The sequence below is a fragment of the Anopheles cruzii genome, chromosome 2, assembly GCF_943734635.1.
Source record: "Anopheles cruzii chromosome 2, idAnoCruzAS_RS32_06, whole genome shotgun sequence".
In the NCBI taxonomy this organism is placed as follows: Eukaryota; Metazoa; Arthropoda; class Insecta; order Diptera; family Culicidae; genus Anopheles; species Anopheles cruzii.
In genome coordinates, this window is record NC_069144.1 from 57,243,581 (window position 1) to 57,264,586 (window position 21,006).

Genomic DNA, 21,006 nt, shown 5'->3' on the forward strand with positions numbered 1-21,006 from the left:
ACCCCGCCCCCCAGGCCAGTGGACGTCCAGTTTTTCCACCCAGCGGAAAAACAACAGACGGAAAACCGTTGTTCCCTGTTTCGCTTGCTCGAAGAGTATAAGCGGGAGCCACGATGGACCCGGGAAAGCGTCGGTCCAAGTTGGGTTGGGTTCGTGAAATAGGAAAGAACAACAACAGGCCCGGATTGCCCGGAACCGGAACATACTTAAGCAAATAGCAGCGTTGCCCCGTGCTACCCAGCAGCGGCGACGGCGGCGGCGAATGACGTAAGTTTAGTGATAAAATTTAATTTGATCCCATCCCCGGGGTGGAGCCCAAGGTTCCGGGGGTCCCTCGGCCGGTCGGCTGGCAGGTGGTAGAGTAAATACCATTTCCACTCGCCATCTCGCCAGCTCGCCAGAAAACGGGGCGACACTCCCGGGACGGGACATACTCCGGCGGGCGAACGGCGATGGATGGCGCAAAGGAAAAACGGAAACGGCTCGGGCCGGCGCTCAATTTCGGTCACTCTCGGCAGGGCCCCGGCCGGTGGTTAACGAGAATTGAGACGAGTCCGGATATCCTTGTTAATGCTGGCTCGCTGGCGGCGGTCGTTATGCTCCGGCTCGGCTCGCCCGGGCTCGGTCTGTGGTCTGTTTATTGTCCCAAAGGAGCATTGGGAATTGGTCGCGCATCCGGAACGATCCGCCATTTTTTCCGGCGCCCCGGCGCGCGGCCGGATCGAGTCTGGTGCTGGCCCATCCCATCCCCCATTTAAAGGGTCCGTTGGCGCTGTGAACTCATTTGTTACAAATTTGGTTTGGGAGAAAAATTTATGGCCTTTTTGGCCCAGATAAATAATGCCAAGCCTTGGGCAGGATTTGTTCAAAGCACACGCGCACACAAACACACTTCATTATTTGCCCATCATCCGGGCCGGGGCCATGGCCGGGCGTCAATTTCGGCGTCGTCGCTGAGAAGAATGTCGCCATTAATTGAAGCCACAGGCGAACACGGACGAACCGCGTTACCTGGCGTGGCATTTCGGTGTACTCGGTAGTGTGTTACAGCGAAACGAAATTAACTTTCGTCCGGAGTTGGGTCTGAAGTGGCCGGCCGGCCCGCCTGGAAGTACGTAGCTCAGTCGTAGCCCAATTCATCATCGGCACCGGTCGTGGTCGTTAATAGACCCCGGGAACGTCAGGGCAACACAACAACAAGTCAATGTTAATTATCCAGCATAAAAAGACACTTAATGCTGGAGAGCAGCGGTTCCGGTGGAGGGGCCCGGGCCAAAGTGTGCGGTACCCTGGAACATCCGGAGTCACAGCCCGGCGTCTTCAGCCGTCGTCCTTTGAATGGAGCCGGTTTTAATTAAACATACACGTTTCGGGGGCCGGGATGAGATTTTGAGAAACAATTTTGTTGCCATTAACATTCGGCACACTCGGAGGGGATACAAGACCCCCGCAAAAGCCCCGGAAAATGGCAAAAAGTTTGGCCAGCATATCGGGTCGCAAGCAAGCAAGCATTGCAGCATATTTTATTAAACTTGCCTCGATGTAATTATCTGCGCTCCTCCCAGGTCCCGGTCCCCGGAGCCAGGATTTGTAACTTTTATCTAACGGAACCCGTCGGCCCGACACCGGCTGCCAGTCACTAAATGAATTTTTGCGTCTCCCAACTTCACCATTAATAATGTGTTTTGCCAAAGCGAACGCGAAATGAATTTTTAAGTTCCATTCCAATGGTGATGCCGGTGGTGATGGAAATGGTGCGGCCAACTGCCGGGTGCTGGCTGGCGTGGAAAGCAGATTAAAATGTTTCACTTTCCGCCGGTTGGTTTTTTTTGCTTCCCTTCTGTAGCGCGCCTCCCGGCGCAGCAAGATGATTTGGAGGGCGCTTGGTCGCGCGTCTTTGAAGAACAAATTAAATTACAAAATTACCAATAAATTAAACGAAGGCCCCGGTCGGCCGGTTTCGTTGGTATTCAATCAACAGACCCGATCGATCGATTTGGCTGATTAATTTTGTACCCCAAACCCGGCCAGTGAGGCAGTGAGAGAGAGAGAGCAAGGCCATCGGTTGATCCGCGGGCCACTTGCTCCTGGGCTCGGGGCAGGGTTTCTTTTGCCATTTCATAATTCCAGATTTATCCGTCGCCGTCGCCAATTGTTTGGCTACAGATTAAGATGCTGCCCACGGCTCTCGCCCAAAAGGAATACGGTCTCAGATTGTTGACACAGCCCACCGGATTGATGGTGCGTCGCTCTATCATTTTTATTTTGTGGACGATCTCAAATAACAACATTTCGGTGCCTCAGCATCGGAACGGACATTGCCAAGCTCATTATGCGTGCGGGATACAATGACATCACTATTGTGCGCTGGCCATTTACGGTATCGCGCCGGAAATCGGTGCGGTCAGGTGACCGAGTTTTATTGCCCCGGGCTTCTGGGTCCGGGCCACATAAATCAGCCGGGGGGCTTTGGCTATAAAATCGGAAGCACCGGGAACTTTTGCCGCTAATTTGCATTCGTGAAGTGGGGTGTGTTAATTTTTATTTCATTCGCCGGTGTCTGCGGCGTTCCGGTGGGACTCCACGCTTGATAGACACTCAGGTTCCGAACGGACTCGCCGCCGTTTGCTATTTATTTTACTCTCGCCGCGGCTCTCGGCGGAGCATTTTATTTTCCACCCGTTTGATTGCTTATGCTGCTTTAACCCCACGGAGCCATTTGTTTTACTCCGAGCGAATGATGTTGGCGCGCTGTGAATGAAGCTCCTGGGACGGGAGTCCACAGTCCGGTCCGGGAACTGTCGGTGATTAGTGGCCAAAGGATCCACTTTATTAACTCTTGGCCACCGGCATAGCCGGTCGCGCTTTCGAGATGAAAGACCAGACCATAGCCGTGGGACTTGGAAAGGTTTCCTTTTTTTACGTCAGCATCGATAGACCGCTGGGTTGGGAGTTGGACAAACTCTACCCCCCAAAACGTTGCATTTGACGCCCGGACGTTCCGCTGCGGTGAAGCCACCGAACGGGCAAAGTTGGTGCGGTTCTGCCGCGGGACTCAGGACGACGCCGGAACCGTGCCGATGATGGGTTTGAAGGCTGGGAAGCAATTATAACTTCAACACGCGACGCCCGTAAACACGTCGAAAAGACGAAACTCAATTACGCGGGTTTGTAGTGGTCCCCCCGGGGGGGCGCTGCTGGCATGTTACTACCGACTGGGCCGGAGACCATCAATCAGACTACGGACCGGAAATAAGAAATGGGCCGACAAATCGCAGAATTGGCCAAGCCGTGGGAAACAAAACGGCCGTTCAAAAGTTTGCCGTCGACGGGCAGCCGAAGAAGAACTATTGTCAAACCTGTCGAACGACAGGTTGGAGAGTCTCTCGGGCGAGCTCGAGGTTCGAGGCCATCGAATCGGAAGCGAACACGCAGTCGAGTGCCGAATCGAGGGACCTTTAGTTTGAACCCGATTTTCACGCCACCCTTAAAATAAGCTTTCAAAATGGACTTAACGCTTAATGGTCGCCGAAAAGCAATACCAAGAATCAGAAGAGCAAAGCTCTCAGTTGACAACGTGGAGCTGAAATTTAATAAACGAGGGATAGTAATAAAATTTTCCACAACAATGGCGTCCGCTGCCGTTCGGCATTCCGGTCCAACGAAACCTTGCGTTTGGTGAAAGCGAATGACGGGCCCCAGTTTTTTTTGGGTTACGGAACATCTCCCAGTAACGGGGATCCGAGTTTTGTGAACTCATCGTGGTCCAATTTTTCAAAGACACCTCTCTGAAGGGGCGCTGGTGGCCACTTACTTCGAACACCTTTTGATGCTACTTACTGTACCGTGCAAACAATCAAGCCGAGCGCCAGGTAGCGCCCACTTCACGAGTCAAGATGCTATTATGTGCGCCATGATGATGATGCCGATGGTCCGATGGTAAGGGTCCGGGCGCTCTCTCTCTTTCTCTTTTGGCCCTTTCGGCCCATCCGTCATCCTGGCGCACCGGGACGTGAATTTTCCGGTTGACTTTTTCCTTTGCGAGATGCATTTTTAATCGAAACCGGAGAACGTACTCATCACGCACACCACAAAGACCACCTTAAGAAGGGGAGTAAATGGAAGCGCTGTCCTGTCCAGCTTTTCGTTCGTCCTCGGCCGAAGGATGCCTCTTCTGCTCCGTTTCATCTCCGGGGCCGTTCGTCCGGGACAAATCGTTCGAAAGTTTCAAACCACCGTCGAACCAGGAAGCCCGGGACACAGGGACACGGTCCTCGACGACGAGTGGCACATCCTTGAGTGGTGCACGGAAGGAAGAAAGCGCAACTCAAAGTTGTCATAGATTTCCCCAACATCCGTCCCCCTGGCGGTCGGAGCCAGCCGGCCAGGGGGAATCCTTTTTTGTGTGTTCCGTGGTTGGGATTTTATTTTCGTCGTCGTTCCGGGTGTTCTATGGGTTTCGTGTTTTTTTTTGCTCTCTTCGTTCGCCCAACGCTGGTCCCCGTTTGTGACAGATTGATGGCTGGGAAAATGTTGTGACAAACCCACCGCCCACCTGCATCGTCGACAAAACCTTCGTTCCCTTCCCAACCGGGCGGCAAGCGCCAAGAGCCTTGGCTTTGAGCGGAACTCGATCCTTGGGCCGGGGTGGATTCCGTTTCCTGGATTCGCCCTCGTCTTCGTCCTTGGGTTTGTCTTCGAAAAACCGCATCGATCGGGGTTTAAAAATATGCGCCTCAGCGAGTGAGAGAGAGTGAGCCGTTGGCTCGGGCTCGGGTGGTTCGGTGTTTCTGCGTTGTTTTACGAACGGTTCGGAGGACACCCGACACTGGTGTGACCGTTCCCCGGCTGGACAGTGAACCGTGGGAGGGCTTCCCGCACGGAAATATGCTCGAAATTAGTTTCAGACCCGGTGCGGCCGCAACCGCAGCGTATGAGCGCAAACTTTTCGAACCCCAACTTGGGTTACGGCAGCGGTACGGCATCGCCACGGTACGGTTGGCCCCGTATTTGCAGCGTTAATGATGTTACATTTCAGGAAAATTGTTTTAATTAGATCAAACCCCCGGCCTCTGGTTGGGTGCCCTCGGGCCGAGATCGACACGCTGGGTTGCGTTCCGGGTTCTGCGAAAAATGCAAACTGCAACTGAGATTCGTTTCGCATCGCATTGGTTCCGTCCTCGTCTGTCCCCGGATTGATGAAGAGGCGTTTAAAGGTTTATTGGAAAATGAATTATACGGTTCTGACCGTTCTAATAATAAATGAAACAATCGGTAAGGCGTACATCATTGAGTTAACAATAGCTTCAAGTCAATTTGGGGTGCGAATTTGAGCCTCAAAAAAGCTACATCGTTACCGTTTATCCTCATAAAGACAAGGACACGCCATCGCGCATCAATCGATACGGATCTACGGAGCCATTACGGAATGTAAGCGTATTTAAAGCTCCTCGTCCTTTTGAAGTACGTCACAGCGCTCGAGACGGCTTCTCCCGTCACTCACAAGCTTCCAAAGACCCAACCAACATTATCTCGATTGATGGCTCAAAAGGCAAAGTAATGGAAAGCCAGCCGTAGCGCAGGTAGCGCTTACAAATCCGGATAACCGTGTCCTTGTTACTGTACCCTACTTCCACACACACACACGGGTGGGGCGGGGGCCTTTGTACAGGAACTTGCACGGTTGCTGGGAATCGATCGGCTCGCTGGCAAATGGAGTTGTCAAAGTGTCTTACCGTTCGATAAGCGAACACATTCCGGTCCAAAACCGATCCATTCCGCACTGCTGCAGTCACATACACACAGTGATGCAACGGTGATTGCAACAGAGGCACTCGGGATGGAAAATAGTTTAACGAACAGCTATTCAGCCCGCTAAGCTCGCGGGACGTTGCCGGTAGCGCACCGTGGAATGTGCCGCGGTGCTCAAAGTTAATCATCCAATCTCGGCAACGGCAAGACGGGGATTGAAGCACACACACAGGATCACGGAGCATCGGAGGCTAGCGGACGGTACTAGTGCTCGAGAAGCCTCAGCGGGGTTCTAGTGTAACGGGACGATGCTGCCAAGGTCTGGTTGGTGTCGCTGAAGGCGATAGGAATGGCATTTCCGGTGGCCGTTGCACATTCCAATGGAATGTTGCATCCTCATTCGGCCCCGTGTTTTTATTTCGCAACGGATTGCATAACTTTAGGCGCATAAAAGGGTGGAGCAATTGCGATTGTGATTCGTGGAAATCATATGCACAATATTGGTGTTTCCGATGCACCGTGAAGTGGACGGCTTCACGGGCAAATACAGTCAATCATTTTCGGATTAGCAAGGAAAGGAAAACAATATGGCAGCCGTGTGCACTCACCTCGGACGATGTCAAGTAGCAGAGCCGCGAATCGGTGCTGTCGATGGACGCCTGTTGCACAATTCCGTACCGCGGTTCCCGGTCGCTCATGTAATCCGACCGCAAGCTGTCCTGCCGATCGAACACGCCCCTGTGTGTGTGGAGTGGAGCGTTAAGTAGCGCGCCAATGGGCAACTTCGCAGGCAGGATACCTACCGTTGCTCGAAGGAATCGGCTCGATTGCTCTTGTAGCCGGAATCGTTGAGGCTCGAGTCCTGGCGCAGCGACGGTAGCGAGTCCCAGGGCGAGCGCTTGTGGCCACCGCCGCCGCCACCACCACCGCCACCCGGTCCACCGGCAGTGCTCTGCGATGAGACGAGCCCCAGCCCGGAACCGGACCCGAAGTTGGAGCTACCGGAACGCCAACCATCCGAGTGGCGGAACCACTGGGCGCGGGCCGACTCGCCGATGCACGAGGCGCACCGCGTCGTCGCGGAGTAGCTGTGAACGTGACGCGGAAACGTCAGATTAGTCAGATCAGAACACTCCCAGAACTTCCACAGCCCACGACTTACTTCGAGTTATGGTCACTCAGATAGCCCCGATCGCGGTCTCGGTCACGTTCGCGCTCCCGGATCAGCTCGTTGCGGTCACTGTAGTAGCCGTCGCGATCCCGGTCCCGCTCCCGCACCGTCACCGGCCGCTCGGTGCCCAGCCGGTGCGGCAACGGAAGTGTCGACGATTTAGCGCCGGCTGTGGAGGATGGATGGAGGACCCGAAAGAAATTAATTTTCATCCCGGATGCTTTCCCGGAGCCGTCAGCATCTGCCGACAAAGTGTCAACCGCACACACGGTTTCAAAGGGCGACCAAATTAAATTCAATCAATTATTCAAAACGTTCAACTCCCGTTCGCCTGATTGCGCCCATCGATCGCTACCTGGAAACTTCAGTTAAGGTCACGCCGGAAGTTGTCCGATTTTCACCCACCGGGGGAATTTGGGGCCAAGCTCCTAGCTTGGTGAGTTTGGGTCGAATCGGTGCAGGGCGTTTCCTGACGGTCCCTTAATTAATGTGCTGGCTGTCAGAGGGCTTAGAGCTCAATTTTACGGTGCGATCGTGGGCCATTCAAAGGTGCCGCGGTGGGTGTTTTGCGATTTTAATACCTTGCTCTAGGTCATTCATTTTTACGAGGCACGTGGCTGGAACCCATTGCTGTTGCTGGATTAACGAGTTTGGAAGTTAATCTTGCATTTAGGACCGGAGTGAAGACAACGTTGTGCGTTTCAAGACGACTAGAGTTCCTGAGTGATCTGTTCGCCAGCCCCGAAACCAATTCAATGGACAGTATTAGCAAATGATGTTTATCGATCGATGCTTTTGCTGACAGTACAATGTTAGCGCATTAATTGAGGCAGCCATTGAGAACGTCTAATTGCTTGATCGGAGGTGTTCAATCGTAAATTAAATGTTTCATTTGTGAAAGTCATCTGAGAAGATAAAGTCCTGTTGAAACAACAGTCTTATGATGCAATCATCCGTGTTGCTTCTATCTGTGCCTTATGAATCCTTGAATTTCTCGAGATAAGTATTATTACGGAATTTCTGTTTCACATTTGATCAAAGTTCGATTAATGCTCGCTATATTAGGAATGTCAATGCCGCATTATCGAAGTTTGTCCAGAACAAAATAGACTCTTGCTCTAGATTCTAATTCAGAATGCTGAATAAGTTTGTCAATTTTTCCATAGTATTATTTCACAACAACACGCAGTTTAAGGCAATAAAATTTGTTTGCAAAACCATACTTTTTTTAACGGAGCGTGTTGGAGTCAAAGCTTTTAGTGTTGCAAGTATCGCCACTCGTGTTTCTAAAACAAAAGTATGATATAAATGAGTAAAATGCCTATTGTTAAGGAAAACGTGGACTAAAAGCTACGAAAGGAGCCCTCATTCGATCCCTTTCTTTGTCAGCATTAGACCAACATTAGACGTGTCCCATGTCAGGTAAGGAATTGAGAAAGAGACGTTGTCGGAAAGACAAAGCTTAACGGACATCTCAGTGAAGGGTTTTAGCGTTTCGAGCTTTAGAGTACTTCAACACATCTTATCTTAAAAATGTGATCTTCGATTTCCATAAAAGTAGGGCTAGAAAGTAGAATCAAACGTCAAAGTGAAACGAGAACTGAGCAAGAGATTTAGGCCCTTGTAGTATAAAATTTCCTTTTAGAGTAGCGCCTAAGTGTAGTCCAAAGATCAGATGGAACAGTTTCAGGAAGTTCAAAGAAGAAAAGATTTTTGAACAATACACAACAAATGGGAACTAGGTTTCCTGGGAACTATATACTTTGATGTGTTGGGCCGTGCAATCGAACGGAAATCGTAGGCCTAGCGTAGGCTCGTAGAGTATACGCTCGAATATAACTTGAACCTGGCCACTCTAAACAGGCGCCTAGACTCGACTTTAGACCATCGCTAGACTAATATACCCCAAGCTATATTGTCCGGATCGTCCGTAGATCACCCGTTAACGCTGCACCGCGAACGGTATCAGTGCGATCCCTTGGACAGTGCATCAACTGGAGTACGCAAAACTAGAACATCCATTCTCTGACATCCTTCCAGTGTGTCAGTTCCAGATCCGTTGTCAACCTCATGTCGCGACTCCGAAAACCGGCTGTGCCTCCCGTTACTTACATCGGCGTATCGGGTACGGGCTGCGCTGGTTGGAACCGGGCAGGCTCTCCGCCAGCTCCAGGTTTTCCATGCTCTGCGACAGGAGCGCCTCGAACGTGTGCAGACTGTACGACTCCGCGTCCATGCCCTTCGCCAGCGTGTTGCGCAGGTGCATCTCGTACTCCAGCAGCAGCCGGGACGTGGGCGACCCGGGGGTCGGCGTCACATTCGGAGGATTCTACAATGGACAATGGAGCAATTTCCACCGGTTAGTGGACAGCAAATAGAAGGAGTTTGCGGTCCAGTTACCTGGTGGTGGCGCGAGTGTCGTCCGCTCTGCCGCCCGTACGGGGGCTGGTCCTGGTCGGAGTTCCCGTTGCTGGAGCTGGGCGTCGTGGCGTAGCACTGATTGTCGAACATCACATTATCCGATGGCGGGGAGCCCTCCACACAGCTGCGCTCGCGCTCCAGCTCCAGGTAGAGCCCGCGGGCGCCATGCTGGTGGCCACGGCCGATTTCATGCGACGATCTGGAAGCGGAAGGATGCGTGAGTTCCACAAAGTTCTTGGGCGATCAGAAGGGGGGGTCTGGATCACCTTGAGCCGGAGAAGCGCGAGCTTTGGCTGGGGTTGCGCGAGATGGTGCCATTGTTGTTGAGCATATGTGCATTGTGAATGGTGTGCTGGTGCGTGTGCGGCGTGTTGGTGGCGGAGTTGTAGTAGTTGTAGCGCCGCCGCCCCATCTCCGGCGACGTGACCGGGCTTTCGGCGCTCGGCATCGGCTTCAGCATGCGCTTCATGGTCGACGTGTCTGCGAAAGGGAGAGGGCGATAGTGAGTTCCCGACGAATTCCGGACGCTCCTGGACTGGTTCCCCGGGCACACACTAACCAACATTCATGTCCTCGGTGCTCTTCGACTTGTTGCGCCTGGCCGTGTTGCTGTTGTTGTTGATCATGTTGTGGTGCATCTCGTGCTGATCGCGAGGCTACGACAGAGAGAGAGAGGGGCGAATCAATAATAGGACCCTGACTGGTCAACCGGACAACCTACCATCATGTCCTCGCCAAAGTCCTTCGTCCGCGTGCCGGTCCCGGTCGAGGTGGTCTTGGTGGAGCGTTCCGGTTGCTGGAGCGTGCCGCCAGCCTGCGTTCCCTCGGACTTGGACGTCTCCTCCTGGCGCTGGCCGCCGCCTGACTCATCCTGCCCGATCTGTGAGCCCACGTGGTTCTGGGTGACGGCCGCCGCGGTGACCGTGCCGACGTTGGTCATCGTGCTCGTCTCCTGGGACTTTGTCTGCCGATGGCCCGTATCTGCGGAGGAGCAACGGTCAGTGTGAGGAACCAACGGGGGGAGCCTTGGTTACCTTGACTGTTGATCGCGTTTCCCTGAGTAGTGTTTCCGGCTCCGACATTGTCGTACAGTGAGGTGCTGGAGGTGGCCGTGGCGATCTTCTCGCTGCGCAGCGTCTCCGTTTCCGTGGCCCGGTTCGTGGCCCTCGGAAGTGTCGAAGAACCTGCGAAGAATGGCGTCGGTTATGGACGGAATCTTCGGAAAGAAAGGTTCTCTCGTAAGGCGCGCTCTTACCTCGGTACCGGGGGTCCTGGGCCCGGATCCGGGCGTACTGCTCGGCGGTCATGCACGTGCACTGCGGTTCGCGGGCCCGCGACGGGCTGGCCGGGGTGCTGAGCGGTTTCCTTTTCGTCTTCACCTTGCCCTTCCCGGGGGGATCAAGTTTAAGTGAGTAGCTTGAGGAGGCCTTTCGTGAAAATTTGAAAGAAGGCGACTGTCAAACGTCGCACTATTATTAGGGTATGACGAAGGCGCACAGGCTAGCAGGCAGGCCGGTGAAGGAGCTGGGTGGGCCTAGAGGGAAACCCCCAGAGTGAAGCCTCCTCGGGGACTCGGGCGAGGCTCATAACTCACAAATAATAGTGCAACATTTTATTGGCAGCATTGGCACCGAGAGGCACCGGGCGGAAGAGAGAGAAAGCGACAGGCGACAGAGAGAGGAAGAGAGAAAAAGAGAGAGTGCATGAGAGAGAGGTCATACTTACACAGCATTCCCGGAACTGCTTGGCGTCGATCGGCGACGTAAAGTTCAGGCCCCAGGTGTCGTTGGTCATCGGGTCCTTCCAGTAGATGAAGCACTCCGAGGCCTGCCCGATGCGGGTGCCGGGCTGCACTAGCCGCACGTCCAGGATCTTGTCCACCTGGCTGTTGTACGCGGTGATGTGGAACACGCACTCGGGCGAGTCCTGGATGCAGGTGATGTTGACCGGCACCAGGTCCTCGGACACCTGCTGCCACTTGACCGTACCGGCGCCGCTGGCCGACACATGGAACACCTCGGCCCACAACCTGTGGGGTGGATTCAGGGATTAGATCTCACACACGAGGGGCACCGGGAGCCTCACGGGAACTTACCTCAGGAGATGGCCGTCCCGCCGGCGGGATGCTTGCCACGGGGAGTCTTCATAGCGGTACGCCTTCCGCATGAGCGGCGCACACGAGCAGCTCAGTTTATTGCCCATCGCGCAACTGGGGCACCCAGCCTGTCCTCCTGTGGGGGAGCGACCCGAATTAGGACCACTAAATCCCGGAGGAGGTCAACGGGGATTACCTGAGGTTCCTTGCTGTCACCACATCCCACTGACATCGGCCCGTGAAAGTGCTTGGCCGCGGTTCAACGACTGGGACCGCTGATTGTGCCGGTGGCTGTAGTGGCGGCTGCCACGCTGCATAGAGAGAGAGAGGGGGGCGCCGGTGACCGCCATTAGTTCGGGTTAAGGTTCAACGGGAGCGGGTGCACCGGCCACACCCGTAACACAAGGGGACTTCCGTTCCGGTTTTGGTTCGGTGCATTCGGTGGTGGCTAGGGGGCGGTGCCGAGGGACCCCTCGGGCAGGGAGCAGTGCTCCATTCGTTCCATTTCCGCCCAACCCGCCCACCCGTCTGTCCGTCCGCCCGTGTGTCCGTGTGATGGGGAACCGACTCCCGACGGAATGCTACAATATTAATTTTAATTTTCATCAAAAACCGGCATCCGGCGCGACGGGCCACCAGGGGGGTGGGAGAGTGAGCGGTGCAAAGGTGTCGACATGGCCGACGCTTGGCCTGGCCTGAGCCTGGCACGGCTCAGCCCGGCCCGTCCCGGCTGTCTCGCTCACTCGCTCGCAGGATCGCAGGCCGAACGGTTGACCTAAATTTATATTTAATGCTGCTCAGCCTCCCATCGGCACACACACACACGGACACGGACACGGACACGGACGGGGGCAGCGTAAGGCCTGAGATTAGCTCACAGATCGATCCGGATCCGGTTCCTTCTTCGGAGGTCTCCTGAGGTCGCGCGCGTCTTCCGTTTTCTTTCGGCTGTAAGTTTGGCTCCCGGCGGGTTGACAGTCGCGCCGGGAAATGGAACAAATGGAGTCGCCCCCAGGGGTCCCCCCCGGGTGCGGGGGAAGGGCCCCGCCACGGTAGGTGGGAAGAGATGGCGCGATGGAGCGATGGGATGGAATGATGGATGGGTGGCAGGATTAACTGAAGCTAATGAGGTTCCAATTTTTATTAAAACCCGCTTTTAGAGGACTTTTATGTGTGTGTGAGTGTGTGTGTGTGTGTTGGAGTTGCTGCTGCCTTTTGAGTACGAAGATGAGTCGATTCAGTGTTGGTGGTGGTGACCGTGTGTTGAGGTGTTGTTACGTCTACCGGATGATGCTCGTTACACTCTCTATCTCTATCGCTCTCTCTCTCTCTCTCTCTCTGTACGTCGTGTCTCCGGTCCCCGCCCCGGACAAATTTACAATGTATATGTACACTACGCAGGATGGTAAGAATGGTAGCAACTGGCAACTCTACTACGTTATACGGCGCTAAAGGATCGACAAAAAGCCGAAAAAAGGTTTCTCAACGGAACGGAAACGGAACGGAAACGAATGTTTACTGTTACCGAGAACACACACACGCATACGCAGAGCACACGAATAACAATAACACCACCATCTCCGGCCGACCGGGGGGTCCGGAATCCGGAGTGGTCGGGCGCGAAAGAGAGCACAACTTGCGAAGCGGCAACTAAACGCAACTGTTCTGTCTGTCTAGCACGCAAAACAATAGAGACTAGCTACAAATGAACACACAAACTCAAGAGAATGGTCAGCACCGAGCTGAGCCCTACTTTGTACACACGTCCCACGGTGCGGTCCCACCCAGCACCAGCACCCCGCAGCAGCATCCTGCACCCTTTAGGACCGGCTTGCAGCATTTGTTGTGGTTTTGTTGTTAGTGTTTCGGGGATTTAGTTTTGTTTTAGCTCAATTCGACTCCTATTTAGCCACCCTTCCTCTGCCAGCCACCCACCTGGGTCTGGGTGGGTCTTACACACACACACACTGACGCAGGTCGAGGATTTTAAGCCGCCGATTCGGATGTTTCGGTTTTAAGGCACCCCAGGTTTGCAGGTTGGTTGTTGTTAGAACGGAGGGAGAACCGAGAAAACAATCGGGGGAATCGGTGGGTGGTGGTGTGCGTGTGCGTGTGGGGGTTGGTGGTGGCTTAAGGATGGTCGTCCTCGTCGTTGTTGTGGTCGTCGTTGTTGTGGTCGTCGTCGTTACAAACATACCTCGAAGTGGCCCCAGCCATCGGCGTTCATCTTCGCGGCCTCTACGCTACCTTTGGCACCCATTTTCTATACGCTTCTTGTTCTTCTTTTTCGCGGTCGGAAAAACGGCCCGTCTCTTCACGGTACTCCTGGTTTGGCTCTTCTTCTAGCACCACGGGAGCTGCCCGCAGTACCGAAACCGAACTGGGTGTTCACTTCGCTCTACACGCCAGCATCCTTTTTGGCACAGTGGTCCTTTTTAATGCTTCTTTTCCGTGTGTGTGTGTGTGTGTGTTAAATTTTAGCACTTTTCAATCACTCTCTCTCCCTTTTTCTCTCGCGGCCGTGTTGTTTTTTTCTTCAGCACGACGACGACAACGTTGCTCACTCTCGGGCGCTCTCACTAGCCACTGCGCTGCTCTCACTCACTGTGCCTGTGGTGGTGAGAAAGACGATGAGCGAACGCGGTGCGAAAAACGACTGGAAAAGCGGAAGAACGGGAAGAAACTTATGCGCCAAACACACCCATCTCGTGTCCGATTTTTCGTTTGCGTGAAACAGTAAAAAGACATAAACACTGGGGGGCCCCCTTGAGGAAGCCCGTGGGGACACGGGAGGGATAGAACAGAACGAAACACCGAGAGGCTGCATCCTGTGTGTCGGGGCGCAACAAACAAAAAACAGACTGGAGACAAAAAGAAATCGGAACCAACACCCGAATACGTCATACACCGACTCTCTCTCTCTCTCACACACACAACGGCGGGTCCGCGGGAGGACCTCTGTCGGCGGTCATCTCACGCGTCCTCTGCAGGGATCTGCCAATTCGAGGGGTCCATTCCGTATTACGCGACCGCTTTTTGTGCGGAAATTATCCGAAACCACCGAAAAGGACCACGGCACACACACATACACACGGGCACACTACACACGTTCGATCGATCGATGAGCGATGAGTGAGCATTCACCAGCATCTCCATTCACCGTGCTCACTCACAGCATCCGTCAGCATCCGCCAGACTCACTCCGGTGAGCTCACGACGGGGCGGCGCTCACTCGCTCGCCGTGTGTGTTGTGGTCCCTGAGTTCATGTCCCCATTTTGCCGTGGCAAAAGTGGAGCCCTAAGCGGACACACCAGCGGAAGAAAAAAACACCCAGGACACACTGAAAAATCCTTTTCCCTACACCGAAATCGATCCACGCAGCGACGCAGTGGTGCTGCTGCTGCTCTCCACCTGATTGATTGTCAATGGGTTTGGCGCAGGCGGCGACGGAACGCGGCGTAACCTAATTTCCAAACCCATCCGTTTTCCACTCCCCGACTCACGGCGACACTTTTGCGAGCCGTTGCGTTCGAACTGGACCTACTTTCTTCGCGGCTAGGCCCCTGCGTCGTCGTCACACACTGGATCTGACTCTGGCGAAGGAGTTCTGGCGAAAAAGGCTCTGGGTCTGGAATATAATTTGGCCTGTCCGTCGAGCGAGCGACGAGCAGCACCGCACGCGTCGAGAATCAGCGAAACACTCGTCGCTCTCGCTTCGCCGAGAAAGGATCTGCCGCGCGAGAGTCGTGTCCTTACTTGGGCGATGGATGCTGCGCCCCATCATCGCGGTGGTCTACGCGTGAGTTACCGCGTGGTGCTGGCGGTGAGGGCCGCTCACCGAAGTGAGAGATGCGTGAGATCAGTGACCGCCGCCGCCGCCGCCGAGCCGTGATGTAGTGACAGCGCACTATTTGTGTTTGTGTGTGAGCGCCGCGCATGCACATGTGCTGTGGGCGAGAGTGAGTATGCGCCCTTCCCATTGACTGCTGACAGGATGTGCCAAAAGTCACACACACTCACACGCAGCTCGCTCGCCTGTGGTACAGTGCCCTACAATTGGCCAGCAGCGAAACAATGGAGGCGCCTGGTAACGCACGCAGCCAGCTCACTTCAGCTCACTCCAGCTCACCGTGTGAGGGCCAAGGTGGGCGTTAAAGCTCGGCGCAGCTCACGCAAGTCTGTGTCTTCCTGCCTCGGTCTGCCTCGGAGCTTTCGGAGCAGCGCTCCGGGTGTGCCCATTTTCCACTACCGGAGCCCGAATCGCTCTCGCTCTGGCTGGTGGTGCAGTAAACACAAATTTCATTCACGAATTTCCCGCACGGGACGGGATGGGGCCACTGCGGGCCGTGCGGGTCATGAAACAATAAACCCGAGCATGGACAGTAGATTGCACTTCAGCATCAGGACCGCGATCTCTAAATCCGGAAACCTTCCCCAACTTCCCTGCTGGGCTACGAGGCCTACAAGTTTTATTGCTTTCGCATCCTTCTTTCGCCATGCACTAATCAAATTACCGGCCAACAGAGCAGGCGGCGATGAATTACTTTGACTTTGCATCAACTTCGCAGTAATTGATATTGTGCAACTTTTCCGGCGATCGATTTGGCCGACTGCGGTCGGCGGAAATCATAACGATTAGCTGTTGATGCGCGAAGAACTCTAATTTAATTAGGTACCCGTCACGAATGGACCGTGGGGCGAGGGGGCGAGAAACTTGGTAATCGAATCATCCCGGGCGTCTCAGACTGCAGAAGACGATTTGTGATTGTTCACACGATGTGCCATTGTTTGATTGTGTACGGTGTAACTTTCTGGTACATTTATTGTCAGCAGCACCCGGGCGCTACTCGTGATGAGTTGGCGGTCGATTCGAATTAAGCCATAATGGTCTAGAAGTGCGATATATTTTTACAGCACTCAGTGAAAGGTCTCAGGCTCTGATATGTTTTCGGTAAGCCGCAGTCAATACTCGGTTGAAGCCGCTTCGAGTCACTACCATTGCTTTTATAACGGACCATAAATAGACCGCACCTCAATTAGGCACAACGAAGGCATTTTATGAAGCAAAATTTCGTCATAAATCATCAACAAACAACGACAATTGTTTGTAGTGTCAACCCCGCAGAACCCGTTTATTCCCCATCTTCCGGCCGTGAGTGACAGCGCGGTGCCATTTGCTGTAGGTTTCCGAGGTAATTTGCAGCACACAACCGGAGGACCTGCTGCTCTACAAGTGGGAGACTCCAACGTCGCCCCAACATTATCGGTTCGTGTTAACAACAACTAGCTACTCTTTTCTACAACGGTTTCAAACATATACACATTCTCCTAAATACACACACACAGACACAAAGTGAAAGATAAAACAATGTGAACGTTATGAAGGATGTAGTTGAATGAGTTACAACGAGGTGCCCGGCCGGTTCACCGGTAATTTACATAACCCCATAACTATCCTGCCGGCCTCTATTTGCACTAAAGATTTGTAAAATGGTACACTCGGGTCGGGACACACCCTGGTAACAAAAGAAAAAAAAAAGAAAACACCCCGATTCAATGAAATTACACTACGACAGTCACGCACACACACACTCAAACCGAAGTGTCCCGCACGCGTGTGAGATGATGATGGTGAAAGCATTAACACGGTGATTAACACGGTGAGCCGGGAGCAGCAGTGCAGTTGCAACTGCACTCGGTCGGAGCTCCGGAGCCCACTGGGTGAAATGAGGTGCCTCGTGTGAGAGAGAGAAAAGATAGCAAGAATGAGAGAGAGAGAGAGAGCGCGTGATGTGACGACGAGAATGGATGCGTTCGGTTGATGTGTGACGATGAACGAGAAAAAAAACGCGGAACACACCCGGAACTAGTGAAACTCTCGTAAACGGCACACTTCATTTACCGTCCACACACTGACCGACACACTGACACACACGTTCGCACACTGGGTCCACTTTCGGTCCACTCCACTCCGGTCTCCTTCTTTTGATTTGAGTCCGCGGTCAGCACGCGTCACTGGGTTGGTGGTTTAAAAATAAAACGAAAAATCATTCACAAAAACCGAAAACTAACGAACGATGATCGATGATCGTGATCGTGGCGCGGATGCGGATGATGAAGTGGCAAGCGCCTAGCGAGAGCGCTTGGCGCAAACACAGAGAGAGTGATTGAGTGAGTAGAACACAGAAAAAAACACAGAGAAACACACACAGACAGACCGAGCAGCGCAAGACAGCAATAGAAGTACCAGAAAACCAGAAGTAGCAGAAAAAGAAAGGAAGAAAGAAAAGAAAGAAAACACGAAGTAAGTAGAACGGCAAAGTGAACAGTAGAACTCGGGTAGAACGGGTTGGTTTTGGGCAAGCTTCGTATTTACGTGTAGCGATCGACAACAACAATCGGAACAGAGAATGCAATTTTTCTTGAACAGTGCAACCGATGAACCGACGGTGCATCTGGAAGCACCACTTCCTGCGTCACTTCCAGATGCACACTCGCGGTAAACGGATTGCAAACGAAACAAAATGGAACAAACAAAGAATCGTTCGCAAAACACGCAACGATCAAGACGATCAAATATTATCATTACACAGCATTGTGGATAGTAAATTTCTATGAGAAAAATAAACAAGACGAAACTCCCCAGATTAGTGGTTAATGCAGAATGGTCAATGGTGAGGGTGAACGGGTGCGCCAGCGACAACTTACGGGTTCAAGGTGTATGCAGGAGTTGAACAAAACGGAGCATGACGATCTATTACTGCAACAGCATTTCATGAATTGGCGGGTATTGCTGCAAAGGAAAAGGGACAAAAAGAACGACAGTCAGTCCAGGAACTATACAACAGGCTCAGATCAATAGAGAAAATATCAGGCCAAAACCTATGAAAGTAGATTGTGTAAACAGATCAATTGCTCTAGATGTCAATTTTGTCCTCCTTATTATGCTGTTTTGGCAGGATTACCTTGTTTTGACATCAGGTAAATGGATTTATGTCGAAAAAACAAAATTTAGTTTGCAACATATCTTTGAAGCAGACTTTCGTGCTTTGAAAGTAACGTTTAGCGGGAATTATTGCTGTTCTGTTAGCTACTGAAGAAAATTGTCAAACAATAGGATGAATTGATTGTTGAAGTTTGCTTTTGAAAGATCGCAGTGTTTGAGGCGGTTTGCGGAAAGCGGAAAATACGAACTGAACGAAAGACGACAGGAAAACCGAAAAAACTAAAACAAAATCATAAATTCTGCCCGCCAGGAACAAAAGCAAGTCATTTTTCCGTCAGATCGCGATTAGGGATAAATTAGGAATTAGGGAAAAAAATTATTACACCAGGAAGATCGATCGATAAACGACCAAAATAGGCCACCACTTACTAAAAGGCAATAAATTGTTTAAAGCAAAAACTCGGAATGGAACGCAATTCCGGTTGCTATCCTTTACACGCTGTTTGTTTTGGGGAACGTTAAAGAAATGATAGTTTAAAGCCCTATGATAATAATAGGGTTCCCAGGACTATCTGGAATTTGCCATCATTGACCGAAATATTAGAATGTTAAATGTGAACACCTCCTCCCCGGACCCGGAATGCTAGTCCCGTTTCGTGCTTTTTACATGGATTTTCAACAATCAGTCGCTGAAATCCCAAAGATCTCTTGTCCCTTGTTTGTACACCTAAGAACAACGGAACGTGTCGGCCAAAGCAAACCAAAACGGAACACTCGCGCCTCTGTATGAAGCGCACGCTGTTGGCAGACGATCCCACGGTGTTCCCGAACCAAATAAGCTCCCGGTAAGCACATCAGATGAGGAAGTAATCATTTCACATTCTGGCCCCAGTCCACCGAAAGTGCCAAAAGTGCACGCTAGGAGTGCACCCAATGGGCCGACCTAGGGCCGCCAGCAGCAAGATCCGGATAGTTTCCGGCGGATCCGTCTGATGTGCCCGGCACGGCTGCAGCTTGCACATTTGCAATGCGATTACACTAACGAAGCGCTCGTGTGTCTTCTACGGTTCCGTGCAACCCAAGCGCCGGTTCCGAAAAGGCCGCAGTTTTGGAGCAGCGCACATTTACGGCGATCAAAAATCCACTCCACACGGTGGTGGCATCTTATTGCATAAGCGAAACGTGGACAATGCGGGCGGTTGGTGCCGCAGCCACTTCTTGCGTCCTCGACCTACATTTCCAGCAGCTCGCCCGACCTTGGCCGGCCACCAGGCCCAGCGTACGACCGATGGATTTTACTCCGGATCACTCGACGAGACGAGAGTGTCTCCGGAGCTGGGAGAGTCCTTTCAGCACACACCACCCACCCACCCACCGGAAGGAGACGGAAGAATGACGGACGTACGTCGCGCCACTCGCGCCCAGAAGAGGCCTTTCTTAGAAAACCGTTTAACTGACCGGCGACCGGCAACTGCAGCTGCGGTGCACCGGTGTTCGGAGGGTTCGGAGGAAGACGGAACAAAAAGGACACTCGACACGGTCACGCTGCTGAGAGGGCCCCCCACGCCCGCCCAGAGCACAGCGCCTTCCATTAGCCTCTTGACTCGATTGACTCTTCGCTCGGCGTCCTCGGCGTGTCGCGGCGTTGGCGCATCGCTGCCTGTTTTCTTGTCCACGTCCGGCGAGCTTCCTGTTTTCCTGTTCCACCCACCCGGTGGGCCTGGGTGACGTGTCCGGACCGCACCCCAACGCGTCACGCAAGAAGAAGTCACATAAAACGTGGCGCTTCGCCACACGGCCTCTGCGGAACGGAACGATGTTGCGTCCCCCGTGGTTCCGTGTGCCAACACCCCCGGTCACCCATCCTCCCAGCTACGGGTTAGAACACGTCCCCCACACGTCCGGCCACGTCGTGTCGTCGGCAAACGCCCTGAGCGAACGTCACACGGTGGGTAAATTGTTTTCGGTCCAACTTTCCAACCCTTGGAGAAATCCGCACGGGACTCTCTCTCTCTCTCTCTCTCGCTGTCGTCCGTTCCATTTATGTCCGATGCTCTGATCCGTTATGTCGTTTGCTGGCAAATTGTTTCAACTTTTCAACGACTCCCGACGACGACGAACGGGAAATGAGCGGAACCCGAGACACCTTCAGCAGGCCGGGCGCGGACACAGCATTCAACTCAATTCAACGTCATCGTATTGTCACTGGCCGGGCAAATTGACCCACCATCGGACACTGGCGCGCGCGCTGGAGGTTATGTTTGCTCAACCGGCCCGGAGCCGGGCCGGTGAATGATTAATTAATTGGCCACCGGGACCAGACAACCGGGACAGCGATGTCCATTATCCGGAATGGGTTTGCATCCGTCAAACCACCCCCGGGGGGTGGGCCGGTGACGATGGAGTGGTCCTACTCGGCCATCGGTCTAATTAACATTGAATGTGCTAGTGTTCTGGGGCGGCGTGCGTGCGTGTGCCAAGTGAGCCAGTTAATTTGTATTGAAGTTCAAATATTGATTGGGCTGATTTGGAAACTTTGTGCGGCCCGAAGCGTTGGGGACCGGTAAAAACAGGATGCTGATTTAAGGGTCAACGCAGATAAAAATCTTAATCCCAATCAA

The 21,006-nt window shown here is 53.1% G+C and overlaps 2 protein-coding genes across 2 annotated transcripts in view; both read right to left on the reverse strand.

The window, feature by feature from the left end:
- LOC128268162 (protein still life, isoform SIF type 1) overlaps nucleotides 1–11,545 on the reverse strand; it is a 56,224-nt gene extending 44,679 nt beyond the window's left edge. Inside the window, exons 1-12 of the mRNA XM_053005187.1 lie at nucleotides 11,439–11,545; nucleotides 11,069–11,372; nucleotides 10,599–10,797; nucleotides 10,378–10,527; nucleotides 10,065–10,324; nucleotides 9,903–9,999; nucleotides 9,610–9,823; nucleotides 9,323–9,542; nucleotides 9,035–9,251; nucleotides 6,914–7,091; nucleotides 6,555–6,857; nucleotides 6,360–6,489 (exon numbers count right to left, since the gene is read on the reverse strand). Of these exons, the coding sequence (XP_052861147.1) occupies nucleotides 6,360–6,489; nucleotides 6,555–6,857; nucleotides 6,914–7,091; nucleotides 9,035–9,251; nucleotides 9,323–9,542; nucleotides 9,610–9,823; nucleotides 9,903–9,999; nucleotides 10,065–10,324; nucleotides 10,378–10,527; nucleotides 10,599–10,797; nucleotides 11,069–11,372; nucleotides 11,439–11,545 (2,379 nt within the window). The remainder of the gene's footprint in view (nucleotides 1–6,359; nucleotides 6,490–6,554; nucleotides 6,858–6,913; nucleotides 7,092–9,034; nucleotides 9,252–9,322; nucleotides 9,543–9,609; nucleotides 9,824–9,902; nucleotides 10,000–10,064; nucleotides 10,325–10,377; nucleotides 10,528–10,598; nucleotides 10,798–11,068; nucleotides 11,373–11,438) is intronic.
- A 105-nt stretch (nucleotides 11,546–11,650) lies between these two features.
- On the reverse strand, nucleotides 11,651–13,698 carry LOC128268546 (uncharacterized). The gene is made up of 2 exons (XM_053005668.1): nucleotides 13,636–13,698; nucleotides 11,651–11,749 (listed from the first exon to the last, which is right to left on the reverse strand). Exons 1-2 carry the CDS (start codon nucleotides 13,696–13,698, stop codon nucleotides 11,651–11,653), a joined length of 162 nt encoding a protein of 53 aa, XP_052861628.1.
- Nucleotides 13,699–21,006: the final 7,308 nt, after the last annotated feature.

Bases quoted from the DNA above. Each gene is read 5' to 3' on its own strand.
- LOC128268546 (XM_053005668.1), bottom strand. From the start codon at position 13,698: ATGGGTGCCAAAGGTAGCGTAGAGGCCGCGAAGATGAACGCCGATGGC. The intron at 11,750-13,635 runs GTATGTTTGTAA...CTCTCTATGCAG, and splicing joins ATGGCTGGGGCCACTTCGAG to CGTGGCAGCCGCCACTACAG.